Source organism: Nelumbo lutea, chromosome 5, assembly GCF_056320005.1.
Source record: "Nelumbo lutea isolate HS-2025 chromosome 5, American lotus-T2T, whole genome shotgun sequence".
Lineage (NCBI taxonomy): Eukaryota > Viridiplantae > Streptophyta > Magnoliopsida > Proteales > Nelumbonaceae > Nelumbo > Nelumbo lutea.
The window spans coordinates 53,946,372-53,969,409 of record NC_142688.1 but is presented as its reverse complement, the minus strand read 5'-3'; the positions used below and the strand labels follow the sequence as shown (position 1 = coordinate 53,969,409).

The 23,038-nt window shown below is 38.4% G+C and overlaps 1 protein-coding gene across 5 annotated transcripts in view; it reads right to left on the bottom strand.

Annotated features, from left to right (window-relative positions):
• Positions 1-23,038, bottom strand: part of LOC148852461 (transportin-1-like) — a 101,241-nt gene that overhangs the window by 73,516 nt on the left and 4,687 nt on the right. For all 5 annotated transcript variants that reach the window (XR_016099342.1, XR_016099343.1, XM_088945224.1 and 2 more), the window contains 7 exons: positions 22,278-22,328; positions 17,501-17,586; positions 8,284-8,350; positions 8,127-8,183; positions 7,997-8,026; positions 7,846-7,905; positions 7,364-7,591 (listed from right to left, as the gene is read on the bottom strand). Coding sequence is in view for 3 of the 5 variants with exons in the window: in XM_088945224.1 (XP_088801350.1) it covers positions 7,364-7,591; positions 7,846-7,905; positions 7,997-8,026; positions 8,127-8,183; positions 8,284-8,350; positions 17,501-17,586; positions 22,278-22,328 (579 nt within the window). In the remaining 2 variants the exon portion in view is untranslated. The remainder of the gene's footprint in view (positions 1-7,363; positions 7,592-7,845; positions 7,906-7,996; positions 8,027-8,126; positions 8,184-8,283; positions 8,351-17,500; positions 17,587-22,277; positions 22,329-23,038) is intronic.

The following is a 23,038-nucleotide window of genomic DNA, read 5'->3' as shown; positions in this document are numbered from 1 at the left end:
GGATCAGCCACAGGAAGGGGAAGAGGAGGAGGTGATGAGGAAGAAGGAACATCACCGGACCCCATGAAGAACGGAGTACACTCGAAGAAAGTAACATCAGCACACACCAAAGAACGACAAGAACTGGGATGGTAACACTCGTAACCTTTCTAAGTCCGGGAGTAGCCAAGGAAGATACACTTAAGGGATCGTGCATCTAACTTGTCAGTCCCGGGACCCAGATTACGGACGAAGCAAACACACCCAAATACCCGAGGAGGAAGCGGAAACGGAGACATGTTGGGAAACAGGACACTAAAAGGAGAACGACCATCAAGAATAGACGTAAGCATCCGATTAATTAAGAAACAAGAGGTGAGCATTGCATCACTCCAAAAGGGTTTGGGAACATTCATGTGATGCATGAGTGAGCGGGCCGTTTCTACAAGATGTCGGTTCTTTCTCTCAGCAACCCCATTTTGTTGTGGGGTGTAGGTACATGAAGTTTGGTGTATAATGCCATAGTGGTCCAAGTAGTCTTGAAAAGATGAAGACAAGTATTCACGGCCATTATTAGAACGGAAAATTTTGATGTGAACGCCAAATTGATTACGGATCTTAGCATAAAATTTCTGGAAGATGGCAAATAGTTCACTTCTTTCTTTCATTAAATAGAGCCACGTCATTCTTGAATATCTGAATGAATTAAAGAAAAAGGACCCGACACACGGTTATCAGCCCTAGAACTAAAGGGAACACGATGGTGTTTCCCAAATTGACACAACTCACAATCTAGAACAGAAAGTTGACTCAATGAAGGGACCAAGGACTTCAGCACTTTCATCGAAGGATGACCAAATCTACAATGCCACTGGAGAGGAGAAATAGATGACTGAAGGGTCGTTGACGTTCTTCCACCACCATCAAGATAATACAGTCCACCGGCTTCATGCCCTCCACCAATCTTCATCCCCGTCTTGAGAACCTGAAAAACACACATAGAGGGGTAAAATGTAACGGAGCAATTAAGGGACTTGGTCAACTTACTAACAGACATAAGATTAAATGGAAGTTTAGGTACATATAAAACAGAGGATATGGACATAAGGTCTAGGTCAACATTACCAACACCATGAATAGATGATGTGGAGCCATTAGCAAGGGTAACAGATTGTGATGTTGAGCAATGAGTGAGAGATGAAAACACACCTGGAGTTCCCGTCATGTGATCGGAGGCTCCAGAGTCAATGATCCAGGGGTTGGGTGTGGATGCCAAATAAGCCATACCTGAGTGTGCAAAGGTAGTTGTGTTCTATTGCGACGTGGATTGAACAAACATTTCATACTCATCACGAGGAACACTCAACATCTCCTTGCCTGGACCATCTGGAGAAGTAGAAGGCATCTGGTCAGCTGATCAGTTCTCCTGTCTAAACCTGGAACCGGTATCACTAGTCATGGCATGGTTGGCCCACGTCGAAGGTGGACCGTGTAAATCATAGCAGTAGTTAATAGTATGTCCATCCAAACCACAATGAGTACACCTCCGTGGACCCAAGCCACGTCCTCTACCACGAGCTCCCCCTGAATCTCTGCCTCCAGTACGACCACCACTACGGATGTGTAGGACCACCACTACCACTCTGGCCATACACTGGACCACTATTGCCACCTCGGCCAGGCTGGGCTCCTCGAGCCCCACTTCTGCCACCTCGTCCTCTTGACACTGCAAATGCTGATCTATCTGAGATACTAGAGGTTTCCATAGATCCAATGGAAGTCCTCCGAAGATGAGCAAACACCTCCTCTAGAGATGGAAGAGCAGATCCTCCTAGTATCTGGGCTCGTACTGGTTCATACTCAGACTTCAGCCCCACCAAAAACCGAGTCACATCAAGTTGCTCTCTCTGTTGCTGTTGAACCTTGACATCAGAAGAGAGAGGGTTATAGACATCTAGCTCATTACGGATATTTCTCATACTGGCATAGTACTCCTCAAGGCTCTGATTTCCCTGTTGCAGATTGAAGTATTCCTGATACAGTTGATATACCCTAGTTGTATTATCTTGACCAGAACACAATTTCTTAGCATGATCCCACACCTCTTTGGTTGTGTCAAGAAACATGAAGTTCACAATGATTCTGGGTTCCATACTGTTCCACAACCATGTGATAATCTGTGCATCTTCCTGTTCCCAGTCTTCATATTCCTGAGTACTAGTGGGAGGTTTCTCCTCTCTTATGTGCTTTACCTTCTTCTTCGCCTTCAAAAAAACCTCTACAGACTTGGCCCAAGGGACATAATTCTCTCCATTCAGTTTAATGGAGGTCATTTGGACATTCAGATAGTCAGTAGATATCATCACACTAGGTTTACTATCACTGTTATCTGCCATTGCCGAATTCTCTTATCACTAAAACTGAGCACTACACACTGCACACTACACATAGATACTTCACCGAAATCTGCACACTGATTCAGTTATGACAAAGGCTGAAAGCTGTATTTGTAACACCACAAACCCTACTCTACAACTACCGGAAGTTTCACCATTAAGTAGACACTATTTCCCTTCGAATCACACACAAACCAGCATAAACCCTAGCATACTACGATCTGAAAACCCATCATACGATCTGTACCACACCTCTCATGTGTTCCATGACAGAAAATATGCATAAAAAAAACTCCTTACCTCATCGCCTGAAGGCCACCCACACGAAGGAATGAAACACCACTGCACCGCACACACCAGCTCTACATTAATTAGGGGAGGACTTAGAAACCACAGCAACCGATCACCAACAACACCACTAGAGGCATAGCAACCTCCAAGGAAAGAGGGCGATCATTCCTTTTCAACCCTTTTCCCAGTCTCCAACCAACGGCTAAGAAATCTAAGAAAACCCTAGAGTGCCCTTATTTAAGTAAGAGGCACTCGAACTAACATAATAGTACACATCAGCACTCTCAACAGGTGTACAAAGACTAAATTACCCCTTCACTAACACCAACCATAGACACATTGTCATTGCTAATGGTGAGAAACTTGACATCATTGGGAGTGATGACTGGTGTATCAAACTTTCTCCCTCAAATTCCTTGTCTCTTGCTAAAACCTTCCTTGTTCCTAATCTTACTGCCAACCTTATTTCAGTTGGTTAATTAGTTGATGAAAATCATATTCTAACATTTTCTTCTGATGACTTTTTGATTCAGGACCGGTGCACTGGGAAGGTGAAAGGGAAGGGGCGTAGGATGGGCCGCTTGTTTGCATTGGAGTTTGTGAAAATCCCCATCAGCATCATCCTCTGCTTTTTTGAGCTCTTCTACATTGAGTCTTGTTTTGAGTCAGAGAAACAATGTTTGGGATCTATGGCATAAACGCTTGGGCCACCCAAATTCCGATAAACTTAAATACTTGTTTGAGTCTGGTTTTATTAAAAGTAAAATTCCTTCTATGGAATCCTTTGATACATCTTGTGTTTCTTGTTGTTTGAGTAAGAGTCATATTTTACCGTTCACTCACCGAACTGAACATAATACTTCACCTTTTGAAATTATTCATAGTGATGTTTGGACTTCTTCTGTTGTCTCTCGGATGGGATACAAGTATTTTGTGATATTTATTGATGATTGTACCAGGTACACTTGGATCTACTTTCTTAAACACAAACCATAAGTGTTTCCAACCTTTAGGTTGTTTCATAACATGGTTCAAGTTCGTTTCCAAGTGAATGTGCAAATCTTACACTCGAACTCAAGGGGAGAATAAAGTGACGGAGATTTTTTGGCTTACCTAAAACATCATGGCATACAAGTCCAACGATGTTTCCCAAACACTCAGCAAAATGGTGTGGCGGAGAGAAAGAATGGTCACATTCTCAGTGTTTTAAGGACACTCCTACAAGAACCACATGCGCCTCCCACATTCTGGGTTGAGGCGGCTAGCACTGTAGTATATCTGATCAATTGTAACCCATCATCTGCGCTTGCTAACATTTCTCTTCATCAAAAGATGTTTGGATCCCCCCCCCCGTATCTTTCTTGTCTTCATGTCTTTGGGTGTCTATGCTTTCTTCATCTTCCTCCTCATGAACATTCAAAGCTTTTAGCTCAGTCTGTTATGTGTGTTTTTGTAGGGTATAGCCCGAAACACAAGGGATTCATTTGTTACGATCCCTCAGCACGTCGAATTCGTATCTCTCGAAATGTCAGTTTTCTTAAGCATATCTCCTTTTTTTCAGGAATTGCCAAGTTATCTGCATCCTCTATTTCAGTTTTGCATGATTTTGAACAACAGGATTCTCCATCATCCACTACTGAGAAGGAACTTCTCGTCCTCTCTCGCAAGTGGGTTTGTGGTCCAGCTCCTATGCCTACGACCCCTCTTCCTCCTAGTCCAGATCCCTCGCCCATCACAGACAACCCTGTAAGTGATGCTCCAACTTTAGATTCCTCAATAATTCCTCCCAGTCCTTTACGCCGTTCTACTCGTATCTCCAAACCACCTAACCGCTATGGGTTTCCTTCAAGCCATAGCTCCTTCTCTACTGTTTTGACCTCTACAAATATTCCCCGCTCTTACCAGCAGGCTAGTAGCAGCCCTCAGTGGCAAGAAGCCATGGATGTAGAGATTCAAGCTTTGCATGAGAATGACACCTTGGACCTTGTCCCAACACCTTCAGATGGCTCTATTATTGGGAGCGAATGGGTTTATTCTATCAAGCTGAAATTTGATGGGTCTCTGGACCGTTACAAAGCCAGGCTTGTGGCACAAGGATATAAGCAGGAGTATGGCATTGACTATGAAGAGACTTTTGCTCCAGTAGCCAAGATTACTATGGTCTGTGTTCTTTTAGCTCTCTCTACTGCTCACTCTTGGACAATCTTTCCACTAGATGTGAAAAATGCCTTTCTACATGGGCATCTAAAGGAAACAGTATGTATGAAACCTCCTCTAGGATACTGCAGAGATCCCTCCCTTGTTTGTCGACTAAAGAAGTCCCTCTATGGGCTCAAACAAGCCCCTCGAGCTTGGTTTGAAAAATTCAAAGATATTGTTGTACAAGCTGGATATAGCCAAAGTGCACCGGACTACTCTCTCTTTGTTCGGAAAAGACTCCAGGGCCTTACCATTCTCTTACTGTATGTGGATGACATACTATTGACTAGAGATGATATAGAAGGAATCCAGGACCCCAAGTCTCTCCTCCATAATTCCTTCCACATGAAGGATCTCGGCCCTCTTAACTATTTCTTGTGACTTGAAGTGCAACGGAGCTCTCGAGGTTATTTTGTCTACCAACACAAGTATGCCTCTAATCTTGTTAAGTTGGCCAACCTCACTAGTAATAAACAAGTTGATACTCCCTTGGAGTTGAATGTCAAATTATACAAATCAAAAGGCTCCCTCTTCCTGATGCTTCCCTCTATCGACAACTTGTTGGATCTCTCATTTATCTGACCATGACTCGTCCTAACATCTCACATGCAGTTCAGTTGTTAGTCAGTTTATCTCTACACCTCGTCAACCTCATTTAACTGCGGTGCATCAAATCATCCGCTATATTCGAGGTTCTTTATCACAGGGTCTTTTCTTCTCTTCATCTTCTTCTCTCCAACTGAAAGCTTATGCTGATGAAGATTGGAATGGATGCCCCGACACATGACACTCCACTACCGGATAGTGTGTCTTCATGGGTGACTCTCTAATATCATGGAAGTGCACAAACTATTTCCAAGTCCTCTACGGAAGCAAAGTACAGAGCAATGTCATCTGTTTGTAGTGAAGTTGTTTGGCTTCAATCTTTATTTCAGGAGTTGGGACATTCCTCTCCTACGCCCATTCCTCTATATGCAGATAACATTAGTGCTATTAAAATTGCTTCTAATCCTGTCTTTCATGAAAGGACAAAACATATTGAGGTGGACTGCCACTTTATCCGTGATTTGTTTCTTGCAAACTCAATCTCTCTCCCTCGTGTTGCCTCTGATATGCAAGTCGCTGACATCTTCACAAAGGCCATGACGAGATCCAGACACTTATTTCTTGTAAGCAAACTGATGCTCATACCTCTGCATCAATTTGAGGGGTAGTGTGAAGAAACTCCCTAATGTACCATTTTATTGTAGTCCTTATTGTATTGTTTTCTTATTTATTATTATTTTCACTTCAGCCCTGCAAGGGCCTCCTTGTAAATTCTCTAAATTGTGTTGCCCTTGGGGTAGGGTCGAAGCATCCATTCTTCGCCCCAGAATTTTGTATTCTGCTCTGGGTCTATTGACAGAAAACCCAACCAATGACATTCCTAAAATCACCTTCCACCAGCATCGGTCTAGAACCAAGAGATTTGGCAAACCTTAGACAAAGAGAAGGGCTCTTGTTTCAGCTTCTCAAGAGTCTGCCAAACTAATCGGCCCACTGAAAACCCAAGCAGTTTGCTATGAATGAAAGCTCAACTTGCATTTAGGTCACTGAAGCAAAAAATCAGTAACATTACTTTTTTGGGGAGGGGGGGACCACTGCCAGAAAAATTTTTGAGGATAGACTGCCACAAATTTCTTGCAATAACACAATTGATGAGAAGATGGCTCACTGATTCACCATCACTCAAGCACAACATAGAGACATGAGGTGAGAAATAAATAGTACCACTTCTTTTCCTTCAAATCAGATCACAAGTATTAATTCTACCACAAGCCGCCTCCCAAAAGAAAAAGGACATTGTCATGGGAACAGACGATGCCCAGAGTCTTTTCACCTGAAGGGGGATGTTCATGGGCCCAGCAACAAGATGGAGATAAAAACGACTTTGTGGTGAGGTAAGGGACCAGACTATTTTGTCTGGGATGGAAGAAGACAAAAGGACATCATTTAAAGCAGCCAAAAGATGGGAAATCTCAGTAGCTTCCCAGTCATTCAAGGCTCTATGAAACTAGAAATTAAAGGACAGGCATTGGTTTCCTCTAGTAAGGACCAAAGAAATCAAGGCTTCTTTGTTTTGGACATATTGAAAAAAGACTAGGATAGACTTGACACAAGGGTTAGACATTGTTCCACAAATTAGAAGCTCTAATCTTACCTTAAATTTCTGCGCTAAGATGATTGTGCCAGGAATTTTGGTGAGTCAATTAAAATACAGCCTACCATTTGGAGTTACACTACTTCAGAAGTTCAAGTAAAAATAAAGCATCCACAATAATGGGAAAAGCATATTAAATATAGCATAAACATGAGGAAAATCCATTAACTTGTCAAATATTAACATGTACATGGAAAATTCTAACTGAAGAACCATGATATATGCATCAACTTCCTTTCATGATAATCATACAAAGAACTTCTTTGGATACGACTCTAACAGCAGCTGAAACCTGTACCTCAGATAAATGAGGGTAAAGACCATTAATGCAACCCTCAGCTATGGCACCAATAGCTAGAACAGCAGCTTCCCTATCCTTCCAGGTGTTGTCATCTGCAGTAGCTAGCTTAGCCTGAACAAGAGGCATCAGTGTTGGAAGAATCTCATCTCCAAACACGTTTGAAAGGATATCTAGGGCAGCTGCACTGCATTTCCTCAGATTCCAAATGTTGACAATGTCATCATCCTGGAAATGACAAATCACATAATGACCAAATAAGAGCAAATCAATATCATGAACCAACGATTATGCTTACAGCTAATAAAGCATAAAAACAAATTATTGATCACCCATTTCAAACAGTTGTCCAAACAACCATAATGCAAATTTAATTACAATAAGAAATATGAATAAGGTTGGATCCAATGAATGAGAAGGTAGATGCTTATCAGAAACAATAAAAGGAATGAGAAGGTATCAAGGTAGGCTAAAGATCATACATCATCCTCCATGTTATCTGCCCCATGAAATCTTGATGAATGAAAACGAGGCTTCAGATCCTGCAACAAATGGATTTTCTTATCAGCATATAGTCATTGAGGAATGAATTTAAACCCAAAGACACAGGAATTCATTAACAAAAATACTGACCTGATCTCTATCAGGGAAAGACTCATCTTCCTGCATATGTAACAGGGATTATTAAAATGGCTTTCTACAACTGTCTTTTCAGAAAGATTTAGGAACAATAAAAATGACCCTTTAAAACAATAAAACTTACTTCCGCATCAACCAGTGATTCATCATCATCAGCATAAACCATGTTTGACAACAGAACCTACACATGTGGTTATGAACAATGTAAAACTAACTCCAGAAATTTAAAAAAAAAAAAAGGCCAGTTTTTTTCTGAATCCAGCACAGGAGGTGAGAAATACTGGAATTAGACGTGGTAGAAACTCTCCTAAGCATTCTGTCTGGAATTGAGCATCGCAGCATGCTGACCTGGAATAAAAGAAGGAAAATTTTTCGTAGTAACAAAAACCAGCTTGATAGCCTTCAAAATCGTCCTAGTTGAAACTATGTCTACATAAACTAGAAAATCAGTTTGTTAGTTTAGGCAGAACAAATGCAAACTATATTGTATCTCCTTTTCCTAATCAAACAGGAGAAATGAGAAAACTGAACTGCCAGATCTTAACAAATGGTGCAAAACTGAACAACCAGATTGAAGCAAGTAAACAGTGCAGATTTGGTGGAAAATTTTTGGGAGGTTGTTAAGATTCCAGCTTGTAATGTAAACTCGTGTCTTAGTGACTAACTGGTGTGGTGTGGGACCTTGACACCCAATCAGCTTGAATCTTTCCCTTTTATTTTAATAAAATTCCTCTTTACTCTTCAAAAAAAAAGAAACAAATGGTGCAAAACCATATGGAATGAACCTAATCATCTATTTGTTCCAGAACTCAAAGCCTATACCTTTTCTAGAAAAAGGGTAACAGTATAGATCATATTAATTACATAGGCAAAAAATAGTGTACACAAGGGGTTAAAGTGTAGGAAAGAGCTATTTTCACCTGGATGGCTGGACCCTGAATCTAACAAGGCTATTTACCACTGAATTCAAGCACCATCGCCTCAATCCATTCTTACTTGATGCTTATAAGAAACATGTGCTCTCTTTAAGGTAACATCCCATGGCCAGTCCTGACACTTTTGACATCATGTCAGTCATGTGTCCCTTCAATGGCAAATTAAGTAATATGTTACATTTTGGAAACCCTAGTACCAGTAGGGAACACAAGAGCCTCATATTTAGTAAAGTCCATATCCCAAATTGACCCCCTAGACAACCAAAAATATATTGTTATCAGTCACCCTCTAATTCCAACTTGCAGATGTTACATAGAGAGCTGTCAGAAAATTGAAGCTTCATCTCACCAAGAGAAGAGAGAAAGGGGAGAAGCCAACACAAGGTAATGAAACTAAAGAAGATGGTGCAGGATCCTATCTATCATCTTTGATAAATTTTGTATTTTGGAGGACTATCCAGATTCTAATTATGTGAAATATCTCTTAAATTAGCATATGTAGTTTAAATGAGACTCCGTAACATTAAACTCTTTCAATATATAACGAAGAAGTTACATCTATTACCCACAACAGGAGGAGCTTGACACCCTTTTAGTGGACTTCTTTTTCCCATCCACTTATACCTGTTACTTTCATCTTATCTCCAATACTATTCCCCTTTTCTCCTCCCTAACTGCTGATAAGCCTATACCCATCCAATCCAGACTCCAATAGCATGTGTCTCACTGCTAATTAGATGCAAGAAAGGCAGAAAATACAAAAGCAAGGCAGGAAAAGCCACCAACAGAAAAGGACAGCAGCTCTCAGAAGGAGAACAGACCAATCCTACATCAGCAAAGAACCCCAGCTCAAGCCACCAACAGAAAAGGATGCCTAGCCTAGGCATCCATCTAAACAAGATGCTCCTCCTCGAAGGAACCCTAGAACTTCTCTAATATTATAACTAGGCTCCAAACCCCAAGAAGACATCATCCAGTTAAATTATTGTGAATAGTCACCTTATGCTTCAAAATACTCATAGACAAAGGACGGAGATAACCTGAGGACCTGAAGAACCACAACTTAATTACAGTTGCGAACTTCAGCAGTACCTAACGCTGAAAGATAATCTCTTCTCTATCATCTCTGAACAGTGATTTAAAAGGCACGCCTAGGCGCACAGGCGAGGCGCATTTTAGGGTAGGCACCTCGTCAGGGTCCTAAGCCCTTTCAAAAGGTGCATGCTTGGTGCGCCTAGGCATGCGCCTAATGTGCCTTGCGCCTCAGCCCAGGAATGCTCCGAGAACCCCTATTTGGTAAAGTTGTTCATTCATTCATCCTACTAAAATATCTTCTTAAAAAGAAATTAAAATTATAAAATCATTATTTTTTTGTGCGAGAACTAAGAATTTAGGACCCTAAGTTGGACTTGTTTGTGCTTGCCTTGAGGGGTGTGGCACAAAGGTGGCTTGTAGAATCAGGAATGTAATATGTTTTACATCACATTAGCTACTTTAAGTAATGCAATTGAGGAAAAAAAGAGATTGTGGGTTTTACATGCTTGAAAATGTTTTATATGTTTGATTTTATTTTTAAATTCGCATTTGAATATGCTTTACATGTTATGTTTATGTATTTTAATTTTAGATATTAGGTTTTTTAAAACATTTATTTTAAAATTTAAAGTTTATATTTTTTATTAATATTATGTTTAATATTTTTTTATTTTTTTGCAATTTTTTTGCATTTTTTTATTTTTCTGACATTTATTTGATTTTTTAGCATTTTTTTATTTTTGCACCTTGCTTCAAAAAGGCATGCACCTCGCCTTGTGCCTTGGGCGCAAATTGACCCCTACGCCTTTTTTGCACCTTGTGCTTTTAAAACATAGTCTCTAAAACTCCCAGAAATCTCATAGTGTTAGATTCCCCCAATATTTTAACTTTCTTTTGAGAAAGGTAAAGTATAATGTGTTAACTAAAAAGAAAGTATACATACACTCTATGCAAAGAACACACAAGAGTAGACAAATTTTTAATAGCAGAAGGTGCAAGAAAAGCACAAGGTGTTTGCATGCACCTTTTTGAAGCAAAGTACAAATATTTTAAAACATTCAACATATTCAAACTATAACATAAAAATAATATTAATTCAGAAAAATGCAAACTTGAATTTTAAAAGAAGTTAAATGTTTTAAAAAGCTTATTGGCTCAAATTAAACTCCATAAGCATAACATATAAAACAAATTCAAACACTCAACAATTCAAGCATGTGAAACTTTCAATCAGTTTCTTTCTTTCCAAATTGCATTATGTCAAGTAGCTAATGTGACGTTAAACATCTTAAATTCCTAATTCTACGAAATTGACCCTATGCCTCCATAAAGGCCCCTTGAGACAAGCCCAAACAAATCCAAGCAAGGGTTAGGAATCAAATATCCCATATAGGCCCCGTTTGTTTACAGGTAAATAAGATGGGGAAATATCCCATTGACCAACTTTACAGTGTTCTTCTTTGCATTAAGTATTGGGCCCCACGGTAAAGAGAACTTCATTTACCTAGGTAAAACTAACCATCTCCCAAGTGGGTAAGTAACTCTCCCACCTGGGGAAAAAGTTTATAAAACATGATGGAACAAGTTTGTCCTTTTTAACATTAGCTTTTTTATGGGTAAAAAGGTCATTGTATTACTTACCTGGGAATCAAAAGAACATGGGTAAATGAACTTACCCGGGTAAGTGTTACCCAAGAAACGTTTACCTAGGTAAGTGAACTTACCCGGGTAAGTGAGAAATTTGTAAACCAACGGGACCATAAGGTTATGTGATTTTAGTTGCAGTTCATAATATTTTAGGATTAGGAATCAAATGTTATTTGATGAAAAATGTCTTGTATTGAGAAGGATGATTAAACAACACCAGCAAAATGGGGTGGTTTGTGGGACACTTGCCTGGACTTGTTTAGGCTTGCCACAAGGAGCAGGGACAAGGATGCAAAAAAAGGCTTCAGCAATTTGAAAAGTTGATGGTTTCGTCTATTATAAAGTTGATGATAAACCAATAAACCATTACTAATCTACAAAAAGTATTAAATGGTAATTTAGAAGTTGAACCATCACAAAAATGTGAATCCACAATATATATAAATGACCTGTTCATAGGCTAGGCCAAGCTGGGTGGGATCTGCCCCTTTATTAACAGAAAATGATCAGGCCCGAGCCTGAGCCATCCAACCATTGGGCCTAGGTTTTGAGTTCGAGCCAAACCATTATATAAAGCCCAAAACCTGGCCCAAGCCCAAAGCCTAATCTGGACCATAGTATTCAAGGCACCAAGGCAAGGCTAGACGCCAGGAGCTGCCTTGTCACCTAGTCACGTAAGCAGGCACCTAGGCATCACCTAGACGATGGATTTTTCTAAGTAAAAAATATATATTCCAGGGAAGTTACCTAGGTTCCGCAGTCATATTTCCTTAAGAATTATTCATAATTTTCGTAAGTATAAACTTCATGTTAAAGAAAAAAATAAACACTTTTTTTTGAAGGTAAGGTAAATTTATTAAAACATCAGAGATTACAGAGGGGCTCCAAAAACGAATCAAGATTACAGGGAACAAACCCCAAAACTAAATTACAACTCAAACAACTTCTAGACCTCAACTGTGCTCCAAGAGCCCTGGATTGGAGCCCTTTCACAGCTGCAGACCAAGACACTAGTTTCCCCACACTACAAGTTAAAAGACTGTCTACATCCTTGGACTTGTTTTGAAAAATTCTTCTGTTTCTTTCTGCCCAGATGGTGCTGATCACTGCTGCAGGAATAGCCAACCACACTTTTTGCCAACTTGGAGAGGCCTTGAAGCTCCCAGCTTCTTAACAGATCCATCACTTTATTCGGCATGACCCAGGAAAGGCCCATAGAAGAAAGGAAATGATCCCACAAGGCTGTTGAAACAGGACAATGGATAAAGAGATGGTTGTTGTCCTCTTCATTTTGACCACAAAGCACACAACCCAAATTTTGAATTTGCATTCCCCTTCTAACCAGATTCTGCTTAGTGAGGTTTCTATCCAAGGCCACAGCCCAAAGTAGAGCGTTTATTTTATGAGGGGGAATCTGGCTCCAAATTTTATCAGCCAGGAAATTCTCATTATTCCCCCCTTATAACTTATTGGCAAAAGAGTTCACTGAGAATACACCATCTGCAGAGCACTTCCAAACCCAGGAATCTTCTTCCAGCAAGTTTAAGGTCTGATTTGAAAGCAGATCAAACAGATCCACCACTTGATCCACTTCCCAATCTTAGAAAGCCCTTCTGAAAGTAGGATTCTAGGAAATAACATTATCTCTCAGCTCATAGCAGTCAGCAACCATTACCGCTTGACTCTCTACAATCTGGTAAAGCCATGGGAACATCTCTTCTAAAGATCTGTTATTACACTATTTATCTTTCCAGAATTTCAGCCGATGTCCAGAACCCATTTTAAGGGATAGACCACTATTTAGAAGAGGAAAGATTTCCATGATTTTCTTCCAAAGAGAGCATCCCAAAGTGAGGTTAGAAATGGTTAGCCAATCCCCACTGTCAGTTTCATACTTGGCTGCTAAAATTTTCCTCCACCAGCTGTCTTTTTCTTTACCAAATGTCCATATCCATTTCCCCAGAAGGGCCCTGTTAAAAATTTTCAGCTTCCTCACCCCCAATACTAGACAGATTTTCTTCTTCTCCTCCCAGCCTTTCCACAGGAAATCCCTTTGGAGCCTTTCTAAACTTTGAGCCAATTTTGCTGGGATTGGAAATAGAGAAAGGAAATAGGATGGCAAGTTGGATTGGGAGCTCTTTAGAAGAGAGATTCTAGCCCCCCCCCCCAAAGACAGGTATTTAGTTTTCCAAGAGGCCAAATTTTTTTTCCAATTAATCAACATATTCATGAAAAGAAAAAGAAGAAAGAAAAGAATATTTAAAAAATATAGGGGCTGCACCCCTATTTTTGTTATAGGAAAAAAAGAAAAGAAAAGGTAGAAGAAGAAGAAGAAAAAGAAGAAGAAGATGATGATGATGATGATGAAGTGGAAGAAAAAAATCTGTTGATTATACAAACTTCTAACTTCTTCCTTATTGGTTCAGGTTGAAGTCTTTGAGGGTTCAATACAGCATTTAGCAATGTCTGTATTGAAGTCTTTGAGGGTTCAATACAACATTTAGCAATGTCTGTATTGATTAAACCCTAACGAATACAAAAAAAATAAAAAGAAATTAGTATATAAACATACAAAATGAATATTTTAGTTTAATAATGTCTATTTTATAATTATAATCTCAAAAAATTATGAACATAAAAGTATTTTATGGCACAATGTACAAAACCGCTTGGCAATTAGGCAAGCAAGCCTCCAAGGGCCCCTTCTCACCTAGGTGTCCGCTTGGACATCACCTTGACAACTATGATCTGGACAGATATATTATAACATATTAATTATATATTATTAATATATTATATTTTTATTATATAATATTATCGGGATGAGATTATTTGAGAAAGCCCAAGCTCGGCCCAGAAAATAGTCAACCTGAGCCCAAGCCCATGGGCCTAAAACTTTGTCCAAGCCAGATAAAGAACAGATCGAGTTGCAAGGTCTGCACAATAAAAACCACCTTTAAAAAAGGTACAAGCCTAGGCTGAGTTGCAAGGCACACTTGGCATGCACCTTCTCAAAGGGCCTGCACCTGGGCTCAAGTAAGGTGCACTGGGTTCCCCCATTGCATAATCACCAAAGTTAACCAGAATAGCGTGAAAAGAGGTAGAGGCCCATTTTGCTGAAACTTTTTGCTAAAAAATATCAACATGGACATGTAAAAACAATCTCTTGAGATTGAATCAACTCATAAATTTCCAAAAGATTCCATTATCTTAAGCCAATATGCAACCATCTTTAGAGAGTTCACACAGTTATGGAAGACTCTGGAGATTCTCTCACCACATACCAGGAACCAGAAGATAGACAGTGAATCTGCTTCCCACTTTGCCAAGTACAGCAGAAATATCCCTAGGCTAATAGCAGTGTATTATAAATAAAGCAACAAAATGTATCTCAAACAAGGCACAGAGCAACTTTGAGTGTTTGAAATGTCAAATAGTGCATCTTAGGTTATGTTTGAAATACTTTCAGAGAATTAATCTAATGAGTTTTGTGATTCTAAGAATCAACTTTGAGTTTGGATGTAGGAAATTGCCAGAGAGTTCTTTAGGGATGAAACTCATATTAACTTTTAAGAACTGATTCTTTTGAGTTTAAAAATACATCAAAAAAGAATCATTTTTGGCTTAAAATTCATTCTTCAAATAGTGAGTTTTTTGAAGCAGAATTTTAACCAAACATAGCCTTAGTATGGCCTTGTTCCAAGAAATCAATGAGAAATTAGAGGATTCTCATATCAAAGTTCCACTTTTGCTAACCTGGTTTTACTTTAGCTACAAACCATTTCACACTACAGCAGTTCACTTTTCCATCAGTTCAGAATCTCCAACTCCAGCATTAGTTAAATTGGGAAGACAATGTGTTAAAAGAAGGAACACACAAGAGGAATGCAACAAGCCAAGCTTTTCACGAGTCGGGATCGAGCCTCATTTATAGGCTCGTTTGCTAATCGATCCGAGCTTGAGCCTAATACAGCTCAGCTCGTGGGGCTCGCGAGCCTAATCAAGCTTCTACATACATACATAATACTTTTTATATATAATAATAATAATAACTAATTATTATAATTATTAATTTTTAAATATCAAATAAAAATACATTTTTTATATATAATTTTTTACTCACAATCGAGCTCAAGCCGAGCCGAGCTCGAGCTTATGAGCTTTTGACTCGAGCTCAAGTCTCTAGCTCGAACCGAGCTTGAGCCTCATACTGTCTTGGCGAGCCAAGCTCGAATAACAAGCTATTCGGCTCGGCTTGGCTCGAATCCACCCCTGGGAGGAACTGAGGAAGGAGGAAAGGATAGGGATATATAAAGGAGGAAATGAAGGGGGAAAAAAGAGAGAGGGAGATCTTACCTAGCTACCTAGGTAGGCTAAGAAGGCTCCCTTACAAAGCAACTCATCTACCATTAACTTTTTTCAATATGCAAATGTAAAATTGTAAATGCTCTTGGACTGATATTGTGCATCCCTGCCCCCCAAGGTCCCTAGTTTCAAGTGTGACTAAGCTCACTTTGTTCCTAAGACGACGATCTTCCAGGTTATTTTTTAATCTTGACAACTTTAAGGGGGTATTCAGCAATTTTTTAATCTAAATCACCCCAAAAACATGAAAATTAATTCTCTGTAGGGTGTTGTTGAAATCAAATGGAAGATATCTGTTGTAGATTCCAAGAAATTAACATGTTTTTGAAAGCCCAACTTTGAGGTTTTCCTTCTTTTATGAATCAATCTTGATGGTTTAGGAGTTGTTTGCAAATGCCTCAATTTGCTTTTAAAAACAAAAACCAATTGCAGCTTACATGGCATTCAGAAACCACAAAAAGGAATTCAACATAACTTGCCAATGTATTTCTGGATTCAGATTACAGAAAAAAGAATTGCAAAAATACAATAACTACAGGAATGCAATTTCAGTGTTTTTACCAGTCTTTTAAAAGGTGTGGGAGGCATGTAACTGGAGACACACCTCCAGGTGAGGCACCACCAAAATGCCCTGAGGTGAATGCCAGAAGCATAGATGCCTCTGAGGTGTACACCTCATGCGCCTCACACAAAAAGACAGAAGAAAAAAGAAGAAAAGAAAAGAAAGGAAAGGGAAAGAAAAGGGAAAAAAAAAAAAAGAGAAAAAGAAAGAAAAGAAAAGGGAAGGGAAGGAAAGAGAAGGGGAAAGAAAGTTTGGGACTGGGTGGAGCTCCTGGACCCCCTTGGCCGGGGGGCATCACCCCCAAACCCCTTTTCAATGCACCTCAATTTGTTTTTCTTTTTTGTTTCTTCTGGGAGGGTCTTTCTCCGTTCTGGCTCGCTCACCTCCACTTCGACAACCCCCCTTTCAGCTAGTGTTATGCATCTTCATTCTTCTTATATAAAATATCTTCATAAAAATAAAAAAAAAAGTCCCCCTCCCTCTTCCTCCTCCTCCCCCTCTTAAGGAGGCTTATGCCTCTTACATTTTGAACTACGCCTAGCATCACGCCTCCGCGTTTTAAAACATTGTTTTTTACTGAGATCAACAACATCTAAAACTATGTTGTGGAAGACATCGTTGATAGTCATAGAGGTTCTCAAAGGGGCACAAGGATTCAATAAGTGCATAACCCATCTTATAACAGCACCACATGAACTGACTTCTCAATATCATATTTAATAATTTAATAGACAGAAGCCATAACTTGGGCAGGCTAGCACAACACATATTATAAGGGTATCCTGTATCCCCGGAAACAGAAAGTAATTTTAAGATAAACTTGACAGGAAATCTACAAAACCATCCCACTGCACCCTTGAGTTCATCATCATCCATACTATACAGCACAACTACATGATAAAAATAAATATTATCAACCAGAAAATTTTATCCAAAGTAAAAGCAGAGGTATACCAAAATTCACAAGCTTCAAGTGCAACTTCATCATCATCATCCTTGTTGGCTTGCAATATATATTCGATAACATTTCTCAAGTGGGGCTGCAATAAATAATAAAGATCATACTAAGAATTGCAACAAATGAATATTACACATAACATACAAAACAAAATAAATGACATAAATCAATCCCAAAAAATAAACCAAGCATAGCCTAACTCCAAGTCTCCAACCAATAATTAGACCAAGATATAAACTTCATAGATCTGTATGTTGTAACTAAATATCAATGACAGGAAAGCTTGTCCAGTGATATATATATAGGTGTTTACTAAACAAGTTGAAAAGTAAGGTTTTGCACAGGAAATGTCTAATGGGACAATTTGCACAAACAGAGCCTAGACTACAGTTCACTAGAAAAATTGGTCTCCAGTGACTGGAAAATCTGGTGATAGAAGATTAGTACAACATATAACACACAGCACAAAATAGAACAGAAATAAATCAATCCAGAAAAATAAAAGACAATCTAACTCAAACCAATAATTAATATAAGAATTATATTCTGCAAATCCGGTTTCTGTAATTAAATCAGGTAGAGGAAGGACAGTCTACTGAGTGAAACGATTAGTGAAGAAGTTGAGTGGGAGATTTTGCTCAAGAAATATATAATGGATCAATTTGGTCAAACAGAGCCCAGGCTGCAATTTTCTAGAAAAATGGATCTCTAGTGAGTGAAAATTTTGGTAGTGAGTAAACTCTGGAAGATTAAAGGTTTACTATCATTAACTTTTCCTTTCCAATTTGAAACATGCTAGTAGAGATAAACCAAGCGGCAATCACCTTTGATTTGATTCATGTATGTGAGAAGAAATAGAAGAAGAGATGTGATAGAGAAAGAGAAGGAGAAATCTGTTCATGAGAATTCATAGTTGTTAGCCTTGGTCAGCCCACATGTTTGCTAGTTAAGCTTTAACTAAGAGAAAATTACAATAGCACCCCTCCTAAAAACAAATGACAAACACAAGCACTCAACTCTCTAGACATCTCTATACTCCCCCCCCTAAAGTAAAGCATTGATATCTGTCATACTCAACTTGCTGAAAACAAGATTTAACTTCTTATTACTCAGACCCTTAGTTAGAAAATCAGCTACTTGGTCCTTGGTCCTTTAACATATGAAAGATTTCTTTCAAGTCCACCTCCTCCCTAATTAAGCGTCAATCTACCTCTACATGAAAGACAGTCTCTTCAGTTCATTTATGACAATGCCCATCTCTTTTCCCAACATTTCCAGTCACATCAATTATAAGATACCACTAGCCATACCAAAATTCAACTTCAATACTTGATCTAGACACCACATTCTGTTTTCTGCTCCTCCAAGTAACTAAATTTCCTCCCAGAAAGGTACAATATCTGGATGTAGAATGTCTACGGATGTCAGTTGACCCTGTCAGGTTAGGGTCGGGTAGTCTAAAACGAGTTTCAGATTGGGGTATGCTCAATATTGATCTACAGGTCAGGTTAGGTTGAGACAAACCAAACTCATTAACATCCCTAAGAGTGTCAATCATCTGTAAAAAACAGCCCAAAAAGCACCAGTGCATGCATCTAACTCTAAATGACATGATCAGAAAGCAATCTTCTCCTAGGAGAGTTTTTCAAATATCTAAATATCTTCAGAAACTTAAGGAGCATGCATATACTGAATTATCACCCCAACTGCAAAAGCAATGTTTTTTTATTGAAGAAAGGTAAAGTAAAATTTTACAGCTGACCAAAAAGAGATAATACAATACAACAGGCATCCAAGCAAGAAGGAGCGCCCCCCCAGCCCCTCCAGATAAAACACGCATTACAACTCCCACAAACTACTCAAGCTCTGCACCAGAAAAATATTCTAATACAAGCAATGTCGGTCCAGGTTAAAGATAGATATAATAATCAATCCGCTAATCACTAGTACATCCCTTAATCTTCTAGCAAGTCTAAGGTGGTTTTCAGTAAATCTGAAGTCAAATCTGAAAAGCAACAAAAAAAAAAAAAAAATACTTTGAAAAGCTCTGAAAGCATTCAATGGAAAATTTGCTTTTCCCCTTTCACACTCATCTGAATGCAGTGGAGTTGTTCGACAATCTGAATGTTGTGACATCTGAAAAATGTGCATTATACAAACTTACCCCTCAAATTGTCATTTAAAATAACAATAGAAAAAATGATTAAAATATTATGATATCATAAATAATAAAAAAAAGTAAATATTAAGAAAGAATAAAATTTTAAAAATTAAAAAATGATAAACAAGATTAAAAACATTAATAAAAAGATTAATATTATAAAAATAATAATTAATTGAACAAATATTATAATATTTTATTAAATATTATAAAATCATATTAATTTATTTATAGAAAAAATTTAGAATTTTGGAGAGAACAAGGTAAAATATAAGTTTAAAATATAAATATTAAAAAATTAAATGGTCAAAAAAGTGCTGTGGCAAGAAGATAAAAAATAGGGTATGGAGAGAAATAAATTTTGATTTATTTTTACATGGGGCACGGATAAGGTAAGTTCTTACAAAATCTTTTCACTTGTTTTTCTAGAAGGGCACACCCATCCCAACTCTGCTTCACAAGCGGTGACACGGAGCAGTGTCAGCCGCTCTTCTTCCCCATCTCTCCTCTCTTTCTCATTTTTCACCTTCTTAATCTTTTTCTGCTCCTCATTTCAGAAAACACAGAACATAGTTCTTTTTTCCGAAATGCAAAACAGAGTGGCCACCATGCAGAAAGAAAAACTGAGAGTGGAACCGAAAATGAAGAACAGAGTTGCCACTGGCCACAGGAAAAAAAAAAACGGGAGGGGAGCTGGCAGTGAGTTGGTTTGTCTTCTGTTTCATTGACAGAAAATGCAGCATATAAATGAGAGAGCTCAGTTGTTTCCATTGTGCAAGAGAGAATGGTGGGGAGACCGGTCACCACTGTGCTACTGGGCAATTTTGGGTTTTTGATTTTCACAAAGGAGCACTGTTGGAAGCGAAGTTTTGTCCGCTACCTCCAAATGCACTCAGAGGTAGCTCAACCGCTGAATGATTCAGGTATTTTCGATGTTCAGAGGAACAGTTCAGAGGTGCAACCAAACAACCTCCAGCCATTGAAAAAGCAATATTTTCAGCATTCAGAGGTCTATTCAGTGCTACCGAGATGATTTGGGTCTTGTGCCTGCAAGTGTTGACCCTTGTTTTCTTATTTCTTCTCAAGTAGATCAAGAGTGTACTTTCTCTGAGAAATAAAGATACCCCATTTTGACCTTACAACCTCAATACCAAGAAAGTATCTAAGATCTCCAAAATTTTAAATTTTGAGGCAAAGAAGGTTTTCAGTTATTGAATTGCCTCATAAGTCATGCCACAATATCATCAACAGAAACAATGAGGGCTGAAAGTGAGTTCAACTCTTTTTATCAGTAAAGGTAAATTTTATTAAGCACTATATCAATTCTCTTAATGACTTTGATGAACCAATCAAACCAAGCTTTGGCTGATTGCTTGAACCCATAAATAGACTTCCTAAGTTTGCAAATTTTCCCTAGAACCACCTTAATGCCTAGAGGAAGGAGCATCTAAACTTCTACCTGCAAATCACCATGTAGAAAGGCACTTTGTACATCAAGTTTATATAAGGCCAAGAACAACAAGTTGCAACAACCAACAAAACTCTAATAGAATTCATTTCTAGATACAAGAGCAAATGCTTCAGTAAAATCAATTCCTTATGTTTGAGTATGTCCCTATTACCACAAGTCCGGCTTTATCTCTTCACTGATCCATCTGATTTATAATTGCCCATAAAAACCCATCTGCACCCTACTAGTTCCTTCCCTTTAGGGAGAACTATCTGCTCCCAAGTTTCATTCTTAATAAGTGCTTCCATCTCACTATATCTAGCTGCCTTTCACTCTAGCTTAGATAAAGCCTCTGAAACAATTTTTAGAATAGTAATAGATGAAATGGTTGCAAAGGAAGTCTCATAAAAATGTGAAAAATTAGCATAAGTAACAAAATTAGAAATAAGGTGTAAGATACATTTTCTGACTTCTTTTCATTATTCAGTGGGAATATCAAATCTGGAGTAAGAGAAGAGTTAGCAATGCGAAGACCCAAGTCTGTTAGAATGGAATGTCGATAATAGAAGGGACAGAAATAATACTTAACTCTAGATCTAAAGGAAGTAATTCTAATAAACCATCTGCAATAGTTTCCATATCCTTCTAGCTATCTTGCCATCTTGAATACACTTAAAATGGAATAGGGTCTAAGAAAACAACACAAGGAGTATCAGTAGAAGAAAAGGAGGTCAGAAGAAACAACAGTCCCATACATCACTCTAAAATCTCAACCACTTCCATTATAAATACCTCAAAATACCAACAAACTAACATCCACAAAAACCCAACCCAATATAAACCCAATGCCTCGCAAGGAAGGATCCAACCTCCTTTCACCACTTAGTTCCTGCCCCTCCCACGGTCCCACCCTTCCTCTATCCCCCCAAGACTCCAGCAAGAGCCTCTTGCAACCCATTCATCAAAAAAAAGAGCCTCTTGCAACCCTTGGATATAAGACATTCCCTTGGGAATGACTGAAAGTCACACTTTCTTCATTTCTCCTTTCCTTTATAGTTTCAGGCTCCTCCTGACCTCACTGTCCATGCTCATCATGTCATTGCACACATAACAACAAGAAAAATTGGAATCAAGTTTCTATGAAACATAAATAAGAGCACACCTCTAGGAAAGCTGGACGAACTTCAATTAGCTGAACAAAGGCAGCACAAACCTGTAAAAAAGTAAGCAAATAAATAGCAGCCAAATACCACAGTAATAAAATTTTGATAAAGCCAGAACACTACCATAGTGTCATAAATTCCTAAATTAATAAAAAGTTGCAAAACATTGGTATCTTTTGATCAAGTTACTAATCAAAAAAAAACAACTAATGGTGTAAAACATTAAAGTATGGAATAAAGGAAGCAAAAAAAAAAAAAAGCACTAAGTAAGCGAATCTCCATGTACCTTCAATTTTGTATATCTAAAGCCCTTCTGAAAAAGATATAAAGAAGCAACAGCAGAACAGAAGAACAGAATGATAATTGAGAAAACCAATTTCTGCTCTTCTTTAATAGCTGCTTTTCTTCTCCTTTTGAAATCCTGGTTGGAGAAACAAGTGATTTCTATTTTTTTTCTTTTGTTATTTTCTGGTAGTTCTCCACTACTAGAAGAAAACCAGCAACTATTCCCTGGATTTTCCCCTAGATTCAACACCTACTATGGAATTTTGAAGCAAAGCTACCCATCAACCGTGCATGTTATCTACCAGCCCCTAATGTTATATCTAATACAAGTACTTAAGTAATCAAATATTCATCTTTCTCCTAAGTTGAAATCATGCAACTAAAGTAATCAAAAAGTATTACTCGAAATTACAGTTTCGAAAATGTGTAGAGTTTTCAATTTGGAGAAAATGTTAAAAGTATCTACATAACATAT